Source organism: Myotis brandtii, unplaced genomic scaffold, assembly GCF_000412655.1.
Source record: "Myotis brandtii unplaced genomic scaffold, ASM41265v1 scaffold320, whole genome shotgun sequence".
Lineage (NCBI taxonomy): Eukaryota > Metazoa > Chordata > Mammalia > Chiroptera > Vespertilionidae > Myotis > Myotis brandtii.
The window spans coordinates 2,193,863-2,211,213 of NW_005362270.1; the positions used below are offsets into that span (position 1 = coordinate 2,193,863).

Below are 17,351 nucleotides of genomic sequence, written 5' to 3' on the forward strand. Positions count from 1 at the left end.
GGTGGACACTCTTGGTGCACCCCTTTGTGGGCTGTGTGCACAGTCTTGTTGTAGTTAAGCTTTGATTGTTGTTGGTATCACTGGGAGGAAATGACCTCCAGGCCAATTGTCTGTGAGAATCAGCTGTTTCTACAGTGGGAGAACTTCTGTGCTGAAGACACCCCTCCGGGGCAAGACTTGCTTCAGTGGGGCTATATGCAACAGGTCCTGAATAAATGTTGGCTTTTTCCCGTGTAGCCCAGCCTTCCAATATCATTCCCTCACTAAATACACAATGCTTCATACACATCTCCTTACTGACTTTCCTGTACAAATGCTTGTATCTCTCTGCTCATGCCAGTTCTGCTGCCTAGAATGCCCTTTTCTCACTAAGTCCCTACTCATCCTTTAAAACCACAGCCAAACCAATTATCCATCCCACATCTGTCTCATGCCATCCAGCTCCTTGCTCTCAGTACTTCTGGCCTGCCCCATCTTGAAGGCAAGGACTCATCTTATTGCTTCCTAATTCAGGAACTATTTAATGGGAAAAAGCAGAATTCAACATTCTACATACTGCTACTGAAATTAGGAATGAGAGCTTGAAAGCTCTCCCAAGTTCAACAAATACTATTCCTGTAGCTTCTAGGAGCCTTAAAGAAATTTAGTTTTCTCCATACTGTGACCTTAAAGCTCTCCCTTCTCTGGTCCCACCAGCTACCAGCTCAGGAAGCACCTGTCCCACCTTCTGCATATGAAGCAGCATGGAGCCAGAGATGTGGACAGATGGAACCGAGAATGCATGGCATTGCTCCTCCAGGTTTGGAGGAAGGAACTGGAACTAAAACCCTCAAAAGCCACTGCAGTAAGCAGGACCACCAAGAATCCATCCAAGAGCAGCTCGGGCACAAAGTCCACCAGGCACTCAGTGCTCAAGCAAATCTACGGTAACTGTCTTTCTAGGCACTTTGTAGTTTACAGGAAGTCTGAAATGGGACTTAATTGCATTGGGCAAACCTCCATTCAGGTAGAAACTTTATTATATTTCCAGTCACCAAGAGAATCTCAGCACATTTAGTGCCATCCTTCCAGAAATTCTGGATCCGAATTGGTTTGAAGTGAGGCATTCTGGCATGTAAGCCCAGAGAGCCTTCTAGCCAAAAGATCTTCTGCTGGGTTTCGTAACTAAAGCCTTACCAGTGTACCCTCTTCAGGCCACTATTGGTCTTCCCCTTACATTACCAATTTGGAGGACTCCAAGCACCTGCCTGCCTCACTTTGACCTTTCCTTTGTTGAGAAAGTACAGGGCTGCCTACCTGGGAATGTCCCAAACCCAAGCACTACAGTAAATACTTGTTTAGCAGACAAACTGCTGCAAATTAAAACATTTTCAGATCTGTAAACAGCCCATCAGAATAAACTCAGCAGAGAACAAGCCTGACTAGCTCCCCAACAGGGGAAAGAAAAAAAAAAAATTGAGCCAAAGCACCTTTAACAGATCTCTGGCTCAGGCAGCAAAATCTCAGAACTCGCCCCTGCCTACTGGTGTTCCACAACATACTTAATTTAGGCGGACACTAGCTTGCAAGCTCAGGCCTTTGCTCAAGAAATTCAGAACTCGGTCAGGCCACAGCTATCATTGTTGAGAGACTGTTGTTGATTGATTTCAGGTTGCTCTCAGGAAGGGAAAGTACATCATCCCACAAAATCTTCAAAAGCCCATTCTGTGCTGCGTCTCAACTCAGGTAAGGCAGCCACTGCCCTGGCAAAGTATATTGGGAAGACGGTGTGGGTAAGCACTTTCCTTTCTCATTTCATCCCCAAAGACAGAAGACTAATTGCCAGGGGTTTCCAATGGTCATTTGATTTCAAGTAGAAATGTTTTTCACCCCCCTTTCCTGGAATTATTACTGCAGTCAGCCTCTATCTCCGTAGGAGGCAAGTTATTTTTATAACCAAAGCTATTGTTAAAATTACCTCCAGTAGAAAAAATAAACTGTAGCTGCTATTGATCACCTTTACTTACTCGTTCACATAAAGGAAGGAGGAAATGAAAATACTGCTGTTCTTCAAAGTCATACCTTGGGAGTTTTTGTTCCATTTTGGTTTCACATTAAGCTCCTCTACCTCCTTCCTAAAGATGGAAAGAGGCCCTTAACCACAAATTCTGGCTTTTGCTTTTTAGAGCCTCACAAGGAAGACATTAATATTTAATAGCATATCCAGTTCAGGCTCAACCGTGCACTTCCACTCACAGGAGCAGCTCAGGAAACTTTTCAGCTGCAAAACAGGGTATTTTATTCAGGGCCCCTTCATTCACACCAGCATTAAGTTTGGGTGATAAGTTCAGTGCTGTCAGCAGTTAATGCCAGGTCGGTGTTTCTCGTGGGTGGCTGACAACACGCTGCCCCCATCCTCCCAATCCAGTCATCCTGCAGGACAGAGTGCAGCTGGGAAGGTGAACAATGACTGTCATCATGAACTTTAACATTCATTTAGTTTTTGATGGAGGGAAAACTTGGAGGTAAGGGGAGAGTAATTACTGCCAAATCTTTAATAAGAAGAGTCAGGTAACTCATGTAATATAGGCAGGCTGATCAGGGAATGGTGGGTGGGGTAGTTGGAAACTTTCAAAGGAATTAAGGCCCATCGTCGTTCTATGTAAAAAAAAAACCACGAACAACAACAACAAAAAAACCCACTCGTTATACTGGAGTGAATTAAGGATAGTTTCCAAAACAGAGCTGTCAGATTTAACTACCAGAGAAGTAGCAGTTAGATAAACATGTCTCAATAGAAAAATCCAGTACTATCAGAAATCTTTAAAAATGAAGGTATTTAGTAGTACAAAAGGTTTTTAAAGGACTCACAGAACAGAATAAAGAAATGGAAAGAAATGCATAACGATTTCTTAGGACTTCATATGAACAGCTTGTTTACCCTATACATATAATTTGGACAGGTTTAAAAATATACAAGGACTGAAGGGAATCTTTTCCTAAGCCTAAACTTGGGCAACACAAGGTTTTATTAGGCTCACCCACCCTTGTCAACCATTAACCAGTGGATGCTCAGAGCTGCTGGCTACAGTTTAGCTGAAGCCTGTGTTTTATACAGAAAACAGGTCTATAAATTTCCATGATATAGGTATGACTTGAACATACATATAAGTTTCTGCCTTTGAAATCAGGTATCAGATTGAACCAAAAAGAAGAAATCATTAATTTTGGTCTTCAAACCTTGACTAGAAATAGTTCATTTTTTACTTGAGGATTCCATCGGATTAAGTATCTTCTGATTTTGCTCAGTTCTGTTTTCTTTAGAAATTGCTTGGCACACTGTAGGTATTCAGATATTTGAGTGAAAACTGTTGCTCCCAACCTCTTACAGGAGCAGAAAGTGAGCTGGAGATAGAGCAAAAGTAACAACACCCACAAGCTCTTTCTCTACATGTGTTAGGGAGACAGTTCAACAATCCCTGTTCTCTTGTCTTCCATACCCAACCCTGCAAACCACCCCCAAAGAATAACACATAGTAACGATCAGCGTGTGTGTGTGTATGTGTGTGTGTACAAATACAAACAGGCTCTCCCAAATTTGGGGGTCCAGCTCTTTAAAAATAAAACAACTCCCTTAAAAGAACCCATTGAGTAGAATAACCATGGCTTAAGTGATTATTAGTAATGAATGTAGAATATTCCTGCCCACCTTCAGCAGGGTACACAGATGAAACCTCAAGACTTTAGACAGGAAAGGCAGCCGAAAAGCATGCCAGAGTTCCAAAGCTGTAGTTCAACAGTAATCCAAACAGGACAGAAAAAGTAAGACGTGTGTGTCACTTTTTAAAACTATTCACCTTTCATGTTTGCTTCTTTGTTCCACAGAAAGTTAGGGGCACATAGCATTATAGCCTTAGCAAGGTCTCTTAACCATTTGGGGCCTCAATATCCTTATCTGTTAAATGAGAGGGTTTGAGTACACCACTAATTTTTCCAATTGTGGTGTCCTACAATTTTATAATTTCAAAGTCATATACAGACAGTCCTCGGGTTACAACGGACTCGACATACGTCGTTTCATGGTTACATCGCCATCTCCCATTTGCAGGTATATATTTAAAAAAAAGTTCCATCATTTCGACGTATGTACATATGTGCTTTATGTTTTTTATTATTTATTTACAAGTAAAGGTCAGGAATTATCTTTAAAAATTTTTTTTACTGTTTCACTTCAATATTGCTGTGTATGTGCTCCATGTGAGTGATGTAGGTGCTTATGTAGGTGGGTTCCGACTTACGGCGAAAATAGCGTTACGTGGCACTGTAGGAACGGTTCGCCGACGTAACCCGAGGACCTACTGTAAAGGCCTAAAAATCCATTTCAAGTTTGATATGTCTCATCTGAATAGTTTTCAAACCTATTTTCTAGAATGGACTATAGCCAAGTGTATGGCACATGGAGTTAAAAGATATGTACGTGTATGTGTAAGTTTGTATTGTTATAGTGGAGAGATGCACAGAGAGAAAGATATACCAGTTATTCCAGGCCGACTGAAGGCCTAGGTTCACACCCGCCCCTCCCACTCACGGTTCTTCCTTGAGAGATGTCATATATCTTTGAGATGATGGAAAATGCAAGGCTGATACAGCATCTTGTCCCTACGACACACTGGCCATCACCTTTTTTGGCACCATGTATAATCCAAAACTAAACCCTTTTTTCTTACCTTCAACTTTAAAATAACCTATTTACCTGTATTTAACAGTGAGCAACTTGCAGTGTATACACCTTCTTGAGAACAGTGGAAGATCAAAGAATTTTTCTTATAACCTACAATCAGCTACTCAATCAAAATACAAAACAAAGCCTCGACTGCCTATGGAGGAAGACCATGCCCGGGGTAACTGGAATAAGCTAGTGTAGAGTTCTAATTATCTGTTGACTCTCTCTTACATCTTGGGAAAACTTCAATATCCATGCCTGAAGCCTTATTAGCCTGAACATGTGGTAAGAACTGAAAGAAAATGTCAGAATGATTTCTTTCTGCTCTTACACAGCATTGTTTGGATATTATCTCAACCTGCGCTGGGAAGACCAGGGTACACTATGCCTAATCAAAACTGTCTAGCTGTCTGCCTTCACCTGTCAGTGTGGGTAGAAAGGAGGATGTATAACTCTGTCAAGTCTAAGTAAAACTAAGAACATGAGGGCTGCTGGGTTGGGATTTCTGCCAGCCAGCTGGTGCAGGCCTGGTTTTCTGGCTTCAGTGAAGAACCTAAATGAGATGGCAAGGAGCCTGTCCTACAGCAACCAGCTTCATTTCACTAATGTTCTGGAATCTAATGCAACAAATTTCATTACAGATACCACATCCTATTATTCTATTATCAGTTTAAGTTTTAGACCAGAATCATGATCCAGCATTTGCTTTTAGAAATTATCTGTAAGATCACAATAGGTGCTTTGATCACCTCTGCTGACTCCTTACATATTTTACAGTCATGTTAGCCTCTGAAGGCCACAGGCTGTTGCCACTTCCTCTGTGAACAGAGATGCTGGTACCACCGACACCAAGAAAATTAGCGGGGCAGGTGTACAAACCAGGCATTTATGCACCAGGTACCAATTAAGGCCTTAACATTCCACTTGTATTTTCTTCCTGACCTGCAGAGGTGAGCAATCATATCAAAATGCCATTCCTATTGATGGGAAACTGCTAACTACACACATTCTAGCTCTCTAAGAACACCTAGTTTAAATGAAATCTAGTGATTTAGGGATTTTTCACATTTTTAAGGGCAAAGCTAATGTAGGAATAGAGACAGACATAAAGAGTGATTGATATAGGAGGCTCACAAATACTTCTAGAACTGCTTCCATTTTCTTAAGATCACTGTCACCATTGTCCTGACAGTAAGAAATAGGAAGCAACAAAGTATTAATGTAATCCCCTTGATTTTTTTTATAGTTTGCTAATTAAATTATTTTGTGACTAGAAAAATCAATATATCATAGAAATCACAATACAGCTGGTAATTTTTGGAAAACTATAGTGGGTTAGAAAATCACTTTTAAAGTAGTTATCTCAGACCAACCACCATTTAGGTATAGGAAAACCCAAAACAACTATCTTGAAATCTTGCCCCCTGCACTAAGGGCTACAAAACCTCTGCAAATAACACCATAGTGAGAAGCTCAACATCATCATGGATAGGAGTAACCACCCCCAAACAAAACGAATGAGGTTTGCCTGGATAGGATCTCAAAGATTTAGCTAATTTTTTGATAAATAGTAGACAGTACCATGTTATCACCCTGTATTTTGTAAATATTTGGTTCCTATGAAATGTAAATATACTGCCACCTATCACGTGCTACTCCAGGAAGCCAGCCTGCATTGTTTTCCTACCTTAGTGCAAAAGAATGTCCATAACAACAACTTTAAAAGTTCAGCTTTAATGACAAACATTTCTTACATCAGTCTCTTCAAAATTAGATGTGAATAAACAATTTTAAACAGGAAGTGCCATGGAGCCTCTTTCATATACTGTATTCAACACACTGGGCCCCTGAGGATGCCCAGTGATATACACATTAAAGCAATAATGTAAGTCTGTAAGCCACTGCTCCTGAACACCTCCACTCTTCAATGTCTGCAGAGAAAAAAAAGAGTAATTTGAGAATTCTACTAAAATTGCTATGCTACCTGAAGTGCTTTTCACATCCAAACTTCTCAAGAGCCACTGCAACAGTATCCTCATCTGTAAAATCACCACAGGAACTCTTACTGGAAAGGGGGACCTATTAATTAGGCATTATTAGGCGGTGAAAACCCTTCCATATAAGTGATGTCGGTTTCTCATTTTGTTTGTTCCCTCCCACAGATGCTAGGGACTGATGAAATTTCATCACCCACCATCCCTACACTGGACTTCCTCCCTTTGGTATTCTGGAGTCCCTTGATCTTTGTCCAGGGCAGACAACAATTTCTGTCATTTCTTACTTATGGAGGTGGGTTGATTGTCCAACCTTCTACTATTTCTGAATTACTATTACATATACTAATCAATAAACTCCCCCAACCAAATATCTATAACAACCTACCCACCCCCGCAAAAAACCTCCCGAATTCTTCCCAACTAAAAACGCCAAAGGAATCTGGTAACAGAACTGCCCCCACCCCTTAAAAAACACACACACAACTGAACACAGACAACCAACCATTAGACAAAGCTGAAGCCTACAACTTCCTTTCTCCAACTTCTTACTCTCCACGGAACCAACTAAAAATTGGCCTGAAGTTTATTTCTGCTAAATAATTTCCTAATGACAGCTAACATTTGGTGAATACATACATGTCAGCTACCTAAAAACTTTACTTGGCTAATCTCATTAATGGTCACCAAAACCCAACAAAATTGCTATTAGTCCCACTTCTACACCTAGGAAAACAAGCTTGGCTAAGGTTTAAAAACAAACTTATCCAAAGATCACAGTTAATCACCAGTCTCTGTTAGATACAGGTAGTGATGACTCTGAGGCTGTACCTTTTCCAACTAAGCTGCCTGCAACTTTATTCAGTTTAAGTATTTTAAGGCTTTTATGGCCAATTTTGGGATTAAGGAAATCCCATAGGTTAAGTGACTAGACTACAGGAGAAACCTTGGGAAATCACCACTGGGCTTGATTCCAGGAGTTTGGTCAATGCACAGGAACCCTGTGCACCCCCTGCCTTGCCCATGAATCCCTTCTAGTACTAACAATACGAAGCCTTTGTTCCATGCTCTCACCGTGATATTCTTGATGATCTGCTGCACCAAGATGGCATTGGTCAACATATGAGTCCTGAGGGGCGCGTGCTGCAGCAGCAGGCGAAGCAGCTGGCCCACAACAGGCAGCTCCTCGGGAGCAGCTCTGCTCACCCGCAGGCTCTGCAGCATCAACCTGAGGACTCGAGGCAGGAGAGCCAGGACGGAGACACAGACCCCCCACAGCTTGTCCCTACAAGAAGCAACAAAAATGAGTCAGTGAGCCAACACATTCAGAAGAGCTTAGACAAAGATCTTATATGCATGTATGCATTACCTATGGACATAGACAATAGGGTGGCGAGGGCCTGGGGTAGGGTGGGAACCGGGTGGAGGGGAGCTATGGGGAGAAAAAGGAGGGACATCTGTAATTATCTCAACAATAAAAATCGATTAATTAAAAAAAAAAAACTTCCTGCAATGAATTTTAATAGGCATACCAATAAGGACATAGGCATGAAAACACTTTTTAAAAATTACAGTGAAATATTCCAAACTATCCTAGAAGCTTTAGTCCGAATTTCATATGGGAACAAAAGTACTGACTAATTAAAACACTAGTATTTTAGAACAATTTCCTTAAGTTTAAGAATTTAAAATTCCACTCTGGCTGTTTCTAATGAAGCCCAGAGCAAAATACAAAGGCTTGTAAACTCATCCTTCTAAAGGTAGCAAGGTTAATAAAGAAAGCTCTCAAAACTTATGCTATCTAACTTTTCAAATCTCTTGCTTAAAAGAAGAAATTCTGAAAATGAAAAATTTTCAAACCACAAAGGGGATTCATGAAAGGACAAAGAAAAAGCTCTGGTGATGGAAGGAGACTTGACCTGGGGTAATTCACACACAATACAATATACAGATGATGTATTGTAGAATCGTACACCTGAAATCTATATAATTTTATTAACCAATGTCACCTCAATAAAACTCAATATAAAAAAAAAAAGAAAAAACTAGCTAGGTTTATACAAACTCTGAAAGAGCTTTTAGGGTATTCACTCGCAATTTTTTAAAATTGAATGATTGATAGGGAGAGTGGAACAGGTAAAAATGTAAATTGAAGAATAAAAAATTATTACCTCTTTCTTAGATGCTCTGCTTCTCCTTTCTCTAAAGTGAGCAGGAAATACAGAAGACTGTAGCAACAGGAAGCCAGAAACGGCATCAGAGTCTCACTAAGTACACATGTATGATCCAGGAGCCTACAGATAACACCCAAAACACAGCCGGCGGTGCTGTCAGGAATTACAGTGAACCCAACCTAGGCAGAGGAAAATGAGATTAATGACGTCTACACAATAGCCCTTTCCCAGGATAAACCAAATCCTATTAAATGGAGGGTTAACCTTACAACACTTCTACTGAAAACGAGTATGTACATAATGCATTCCACCTGCCACACCTTGAGGTCCTATTTCCCTCTGAGAATTTAATCTCTACATTAAATATATTGAAAACATGCAAACTCAAGAAATATTAGTAATCCAATCCATTGCTTCCTCTCATGACAAAGTCTTCTAAAACTTTCCCGATATTACAATGTCTACTAATGGTTAGAAATACCATTATTCAAAAGGATTATTTCATGCATCCAAAGAAAATCTTGATACCAACAATCACACTTACCTGATCTTTAGGTTATCCAAACTGGAAAACACTAATATCTGGCACCAACCCCATCCCAGGTCATTAAATATACAAAACAGAATTCATTTTACAATTACCCTTCCCCTGTCCTTTGATTTAGCTAGTCATTCAGACATGACTGAGTAACGGAATCAAGAAACTACTACTTAACACTCAATAGCTACACTGCCCCAAACCCTAGGTAAAGATCATGGAATCCTAATTAATCTGGATTCTACTTATAAACTGGAAGGTGGGCTCTAACTTGTAACTATATATATACATGGTTTAAATCTCCTAGAAACTACCGTTGGATGATCATTTTAAAAAGTCTACAGGCTCTGAGGTCTTAACCTTTCCATCAAGCTGTCTGAAAATACTGGCCTAGACTGACTTGTATGTTGAGTTTTTACGAGGATAATGAATATAGTCAAAGGAGGGCATACATTTCTGGACCAGAGGTTTAAAAAACACAAGGTGGGGGATCTTTGGAGACAAAAGGGATAAGGATTAAAAGTTGATAGCAGGCAGAAAAACAGTAATGAGAATACAAAGCAGTATTCTTCCAACTCAAGGGAAATAACATTTTAAAGAAGGAAAGGAGGTGTGGATGTGCCTATAAAATTATGCAAACAAAGTCTCTGGAAGATAAAATTTCAGATCTCTCTCTTGTACTATAATACATTCTTATAATAAAAAGCCGAAATTCAAAGTGTAAATGTTGGAGGAAATTAAAAGCAAAACCCAAGCATACCTAATGTGAATTTAATACCAATGGGAACAAGAGACACTCATTGGCCAGAAGATAAGTCTCATGGCTGAGCTCACTGCCTCCAGTGACCAGGCCTTGAGCCAGTTAGGTGACTTCCCTATACTTAGTGGTTCTCAACCTTCTGGCCCTTTAAATACAGTTCCTCATGTTGTGACCCAACCATAAAATTATTTCGTTGCTACTTCATAACTGTAATGTTACTACTGTTATGAATCGTAATGTAAATATCTGATATGCAGGATGGTCTTAGGCGACCCCTGTGAAAGGGTCGTTCGACCGCCAAAGGGGTCGCGACCCACAGGTTGAGAACCACTGCGACCAAGCATGTCAAACATGCAGCCCGTCGACCACGAGTTTGATATGCTTGCTTTAGACCCCAAATGTTCTGGGTGGAAATTAGATCCCAGTCTGGATACTGGATTCTCAATACACTAACATCAGGCACATGTTAGAGCAGGGGTCCTCAAACTTTTTAAACAGGGGGCCAGTTCACTGTCCCTCAGACCGTTGGAGGGCCGGACTATAGTTTAAAAAAAAAAACTATGAACAAATTCCTATGCACACTGCACATATCTTATTTTGAAGTGAAAAAACAAAACGGGAACAAATACAATATTTGTATTTGCATGTGGCCCGCGGGCCGTAGTTTGAGGACCCCTGTGTTAGAGCATTACAAGTCAGAAGGACCTGAGGCATAATTTTAAGGTCTTTTATTGCACAGATGTAGAAAGTAAGGTCCTGGTATCAGGCTATTTTCCCAAGTTCAAAAATTAATTAGCAACAACAGTCAGAAGAAACAGCAAGATTTCTCAGTTCTTGCCATAGCACCAGAGTGTGAGAGGTTACTGAGCTTAGGATTCTGGATTCTCACTCTCTCCTAGGCTATGATAAACCTAATCTTAATCAATGAATCTATATGCTTTTCTGTGTAACAGAAAAAAAAGTTTAAAAGTGTATTTACCAAATGCTTACTGATGGCACTTTGCACGATGTCAAAGCTCTGGTTTCGGGCAGGGATAACCAATAGACTGTGACAAACTGTCTGTCAGAAAAGAAGAAAAGTAACCAAATTAGGACATTTTAGGTCAGAAACAAGTTAAACTGATTTTTTTAACCTACTTGCTCCACATATTAATGGGAAACTTAACAAAAAATGACTCTGAAGATGCAAATGTCAAAGGTCAAACAAGCCTCATATATGGACTAATTTTCCAAATAATTCATTTTATTAAACATTTACTGAGTGCTGAGTTAGTCCTTTTAGGTGCCATGCACAAGAATGAAAGAATAAGAAACTTCTCTCTCACAGCCCTGAAGTAGCTTATAATTTACCAAGATAGAGATATATTTCTGTTAAATGCTATAATAAAAAGAGAACTGAATGATTTCAACAAAAGACTGACAAAAGCCTTTTCTCCATTTGGTGGAAAAACGTTATACAAAAACACTTATGATCCAGATATTAATACCCCATTTAAATTAATTGTAACACTGCCTCCTATTCTCCAAAGGTAAAAGACAACAGTTGATAGGAAAAGAAAAATATGAGGGGCATGAGAAATAAGCAGAGGGAGGACAGCAATGAGTTCTGAGGCATTGTGACAAACCCCAAAAGCTGATGAGTGCAGTGCCAGCAATGAAACATGTAGAAAAACCACAAGGAGAGACAGAGATGAGACTGGTGGAAAGAAAAACATCACTCCAGGAAGAGGATATCTCACTACATTCAAGAGAACTGTCAATCACCCTTTAAAAACCAATAGTTCTATGCATTACTTCTCTCTAAAACCGCTAATAGATTGAGACCACTCAAGAGTTTTCAAGTGGCAATTTTTTATCTTTTATACCTGTAAGTAACATGAACAACACACTTCCAATGCCATCTTTCTACTTCAAAATGAGCACAGTGAATATTTTCATTGTCAAAAGGTAAATCAGGTTGCAAAGGCCTATTCAATAGTAAATGGCAACTTAATCCCTTCTCTTCTGCCTCCCCTTTCCTTCCTGAACAATTCAGTTCTAAAGCCACTGGGCGGGGTAACCATCAGCATGGAGTGGGTGGAAGAACTGCAGTGGCCCAGACAGAGCAGGCTATCCATGAATAAATAGAGGCAGACTGTCAAGAGAGTTGGAGTTCAACTGGGGTGAGAAAGATGGCCTGAATGGGACAGGGATGGCACCAAAAGGAGATGGATTACAAACAGAAGAGTTGAAAATTTATGTCCATACAAAAACCTACAAATGCATGTTTATAGCAGCTTTATCCATAATTGCCAAAATCTAAAAGCAACCAAGATGTCCCACAGGTGAATGGATTAAAATCTGGTATATCCAGACAATGGAATGTTATTCAGCACTACAAAGAAATGAGCTACATGAAGCCAAGAAAAAAATGAAGGGACTTTAATATTACTAAGTGAAAGAATACAATTCTAAAAAGGCTATGTGCTATCTGGTTCCAAATATATGACATTCTGGAAAAGGCAAAACTACAGAGACAATAAAAAGATCTCTGGTTGCCAGGGATTGGGTGAAGAATAGGCAGAGCACAGAGGATTTAAGGACAGTGAAAATACTCTGTATTATATCATATGCTAGACACACGTCCTTATACATTTTGTCCATAGCCAAAGAATGTACAACAGTGAATCGTAATGTGAACTATGGACTTTGGGTGACTGTATCAATGTAAACTCATTAACTGTAATAAATGTTACCACTCTGGCAGGGGATGCTAGTAATGGAGGAGACAATGCATGTGTGTGGGGAGCAGGTAGGAAATACTTGTTCCTTCCCTCCACCTTTGCTGTGAACCTAAAACTGCTCTAAAAAATTGTCTTAATTAGAAAAAAAATCTTTGACTGAATTTAAGAGCAGATTAGATATTGCAGGGAAAAAAATCAGTAAGCTGGAAGACACAGCACACTTTCTGAAACAGACAGGAAAAAAAGGCCTACAGGATAACATCAAGTCATCTAATACAATGTAAATTGGAGTCCAGAAGGGGACGAAAACATGTTTAAGAAATAATGGCTGACATTTTTTCCGAACAGTAAACATCAAGCTAAGAAAAACACACAGAAAATAGCACCATGGTACAAACTGCTGAAAGAAGTGATTAAAGGAAAATCTTTAAAATGTGTTTAAAGCCGAACCGCTTTGGCTCAGTGGATAGAGCGTCAGCCTGCGGATTCAAGGGTCCCAGGTTCGATTCTGGTCAAGGGCATGTACCTGAGTTGCGGGCACATCCCTACTGGGGGCTATGCTGGAGGCAGCTGATCGATCTCTCTCATCGATGTTTCTAACTCTCTATCCCTCTCCCTTCTTCTCTGTAAAAAATCAATAAAATATATTAAAAAAAAATTTTTTAATGTGTTTAAAAAAAAAGCATGTAGAGAAAAAAGATTACATATGAAAAACATAGAAAAGAATGACCTCATTTATCATTACACATTACATATGGTATGAAGAGGATAGTGTAATTTGAAGGTAGGCTGTGTTAACAAGCAAACACTTAAAAACACAAAACAATAGGCACTGGTAATATGCAAAAAGAAAATATAAATGGAATGCTAAAAATTCTCAAACTAAGAAAAAATGAATCGGTCATAATATCTTACTACAATGGAATACTACACTGCAATAAAAAAAGAATGAAATACTACAGCACTTATAAATTAATATAGATATTTCAGTACATTGAGTGAAGAGCAAATTACTAAATAATATATTATTTCCCTTTTTAAAAGTTCAATAACATGTAAAACTAAACAATGTAGTTTAGAATTACATACTAATAATATAATAAAATTATGAAGAGGTATGATAGATAAAACTTAAAATAGTGTTACTCTAAAGTAGCGGTTCTCAACCTGTGGGTCGCGACCCCTTTGGGGGTCGAACGACCCTTTCACAGGGGTCACTTAAGACCATCGGAAAACACATATATAATTACATATTGTTTTTGTGATTAATCACTATGCTTTAATTATGTTCAATTTGTAACAATGAAATTGGGGGTCACCACAACATGAGCAACTGTATTAAAGGGTCGCGGCATTAGGAAGGTTGAGAACCACCGATCTAAATATTTCAGATTTTGTGGTCTCTACACTGGAGTTGTAAACAACCATAACATGGGCAGAATTCACCATAAGAGTGGTGTGTGAAGTGCTATGATATTTCAGAAGGAGGAGGGAGGGAAATTCTGGCTGGACAGGACAATCAGGGTTGGCTTCACAGAGGAGGTGGCATCTGAGCTGAACTTTTAAGAGTAAGTTCAATTTCTATCGGCTGAGAAAGGCTGCTGCAGGGTAGAGGGGACTGAAAGAATGAGCGTATCGAATTGTAATGACACAAGTTAGGAGGGAAAATTGGGGAATTGGGTGGGGGAAGGGGATTATAGTCTTTTTTGTCATCTCCACCCTTCCGTGTTCACCCGCACCCGGTCCCAGCTCTCCTCTTTCTCTCAGCATCTAAGAAAGATTAACTTCTCTCAGTGCGAGAGAGAAAGTTATCATTAGCAAAGAATTAAGAGTGATTAATGATGCTACCCCTCCCCCCATCAGCCTTATCTGGTGGCGATGAGCTGGACAATGCGGCGGGTTGGGCGGGGGAAGAGAAGGAAACAGTAGCAAAATTACAGTTATGAAGTAGCAACAAAAATAATTTTATGGTTGGGGGTCACCACAACATGAGGAACTGTATTAAAGGGTTGAAGCATTAGGGAGGTTGAGAACCATTGCTCTAAAGGGAGATGGAAAAGGCATAGGGTTTTCAAAAATAATGAAAAATGTTCTCTTTCTTAAAATGGATTTATATTCTATTATCCTTCAGAGCTTATTCATGTTAAAAAATATTCTTTTACAACCATTCAATATTTTATAAATGACAATTATTAACCTTAAAATCTTTCATTGGCTCTGGTATAGAAATCTCCATTTGGGAAAAGTATCTCTGTGTAGAGATTCCTTTTCCCTTTGTGATTTTTCCCTGTTAATTACTGTTTCCATCATTAACGGCAAGTTCCAGATCACACAGCGGTTCTCAACCTGTGGGTCTCGAACAATGAAAATACATCCTGCGTGTCAGATATTTACATCACGATTCATTAGCAAAATTAGTTATGAAGTAGCAACGAAAATAATTTTATGGTTGGGGGTCATCACAACATGAGAAACTGTATTAAAGGGTCACGGCATTAGGAAGGTTGAGAACCATTGGAGAGTATGTTATTTCTATAAAAGGAAGAAAACAAGAATATAGGTAGTCATTTGTGAAGACAGAAGGTATCTAAAAGAATACTTTAGAAACTGGGTAGGGGAAATGGGTAGCTGAGAGATAGAGAATGGAAGTCTTTTTATTATTATCCTTCTGTTCTTCTGAATTATACTTGGTGAATACATACTCAAAATAAGTCTGATTTTTTTTAAATCACTTCAGCCAAGGCAGATAAAACTACAACTAAGAAATACCACTCTATCAACTAATAACTTGTTCAAATGATGTAATTAGAAAACTAAGTTTTTAATACTAAGGGTGTCAAAACTATGTGTAATTCTAGTATGTACTTCCACAGGAAAGGGCAATTTAAATAATAGCAAAATGTATCCAAAAGAAAATTGAAATCTTCGCTTAAGCAAAATATGTAGAGTACTCATACAAATCAACAAAAGGAAAACAACCCAATAGAAAAATGGGCACAAAACCTAGACACTTATCCAAAGAAGACAAATGGCCAAGAAACATAAAAAAAAAAATGCTCAATGTTACTAATCATCAGAGAGATGCAAATTAAAACGACAATGAGGTACCACCTCACACCTGTCAGAATGGCTGTCATCAATAAATCAACAAACAAGTGCTGGTGAGGATGTGGACAAAAAGGAACCCTAGTAATGGGAATGCTGGTGGGAATGCAGATTGGTACAACCACTATGGAAATCAGTGTGGAATTTCCTCAAAAGATTAAAAATGAAATTTCCATTTGACCCAGTAATCCTACTTCTAGGAATATACCCTAAGAAGCCTGAAACACCAATCAGAAAGAACATATGCACCCCTATGTTTTTAGCAGCACTATTTATAATAGCTAAGATCTGGAAACAGGCCAAGTGCACAACAGTAGATGATTGGATAAAAAAGCTGTGGTACATCTATACCATGGAATGACTACTATGCAGCAGTAAAAAAGAAGGATCTCTTACCCTTTGAGACAGCATGGAGGGACCTGGACAGTATTATGCTAAGCAAAATAAGCCAGTCAGAGATCACATGATCTCACTCATGAACAAAATAAACTGATGGCCCTAGCTGGTTTGGTTCAGTGGATAGAGCATCGGCCTGCGGACTGAAGAGTCCCAGGTTCGATTCCGGTCGGGGGCCCATGCCTGGTTGCGGGCTCAATCCCCTATGGGGGGTGTGCAGGAGGCAGCCGATCAATGATTCTCATCATTGATTTTTCTCTCTCCCTCTCCCTTCCTCTCTGAAATCAATAAAAAATAAACTGATGAACAAAATAGATCCAGAAACATAGAGCATGGAACAGACAGGAATCTCAGAGGGAGGTGGGTGAGTAGGTGAGAGGGAGGGAGGGACGAGATCAACCAAAGAACCTGTATGCATATTCTATCTACACTAATAAAAGAGAAACATGGACAACAGTAGATGATTGGATAAAAAAGCTGTGGTACATCTATACCATGGAATGACTACTATGCAGCAGTAAAAAAGAAGGATCTCTTACCCTTTGAGACAGCATGGAGGGACCTGGACAGTATTATGCTAAGCAAAATAAGCCAGTCAGAGATCACATGATCTCACTCATGAACAAAATAAACTGATGGCCCTAGCTGGTTTGGTTCAGTGGATAGAGCATCGGCCTGCGGACTGAAGAGTCCCAGGTTCGATTCCGGTCGGGGGCCCATGCCTGGTTGCGGGCTCAATCCCCTATGGGGGGTGTGCAGGAGGCAGCCGATCAATGATTCTCATCATTGATTTTTCTCTCTCCCTCTCCCTTCCTCTCTGAAATCAATAAAAAATAAACTGATGAACAAAATAGATCCAGAAACATAGAGCATGGAACAGACAGGAATCTCAGAGGGAGGTGGGTGAGTAGGTGAGAGGGAGGGAGGGACGAGATCAACCAAAGAACCTGTATGCATAT

At 39.6% G+C, this 17,351-nt stretch overlaps 2 protein-coding genes across 7 annotated transcripts in view; one reads left to right on the plus strand and one right to left on the minus strand.

The window, feature by feature from the left end:
• The window catches only part of INVS (inversin), a 125,388-nt gene extending 118,885 nt beyond the window's left edge, over positions 1 to 6,503 (plus strand). For all 5 annotated transcript variants that reach the window (XM_014543225.1, XM_005870658.2, XM_014543224.1 and 2 more), the window contains exons 15-17: positions 697 to 926; positions 1,651 to 1,725; positions 4,746 to 6,503. In XM_014543225.1, the coding sequence (XP_014398711.1) occupies positions 697 to 926; positions 1,651 to 1,725; positions 4,746 to 4,903 (463 nt within the window). In that variant the 3' untranslated portion in view covers positions 4,904 to 6,503. The remainder of the gene's footprint in view (positions 1 to 696; positions 927 to 1,650; positions 1,726 to 4,745) is intronic.
• Positions 6,420 to 17,351, minus strand: part of TEX10 (testis expressed 10) — a 31,767-nt gene continuing 20,835 nt past the window's right edge. For both annotated transcript variants that reach the window (XM_014543228.1, XM_005870656.2), the window contains 4 exons: positions 11,148 to 11,228; positions 8,868 to 9,049; positions 7,771 to 7,981; positions 6,420 to 6,633 (listed from right to left, as the gene is read on the minus strand). In XM_014543228.1, the coding sequence (XP_014398714.1) occupies positions 6,493 to 6,633; positions 7,771 to 7,981; positions 8,868 to 9,049; positions 11,148 to 11,228 (615 nt within the window). In that variant the 3' untranslated portion in view covers positions 6,420 to 6,492. The remainder of the gene's footprint in view (positions 6,634 to 7,770; positions 7,982 to 8,867; positions 9,050 to 11,147; positions 11,229 to 17,351) is intronic.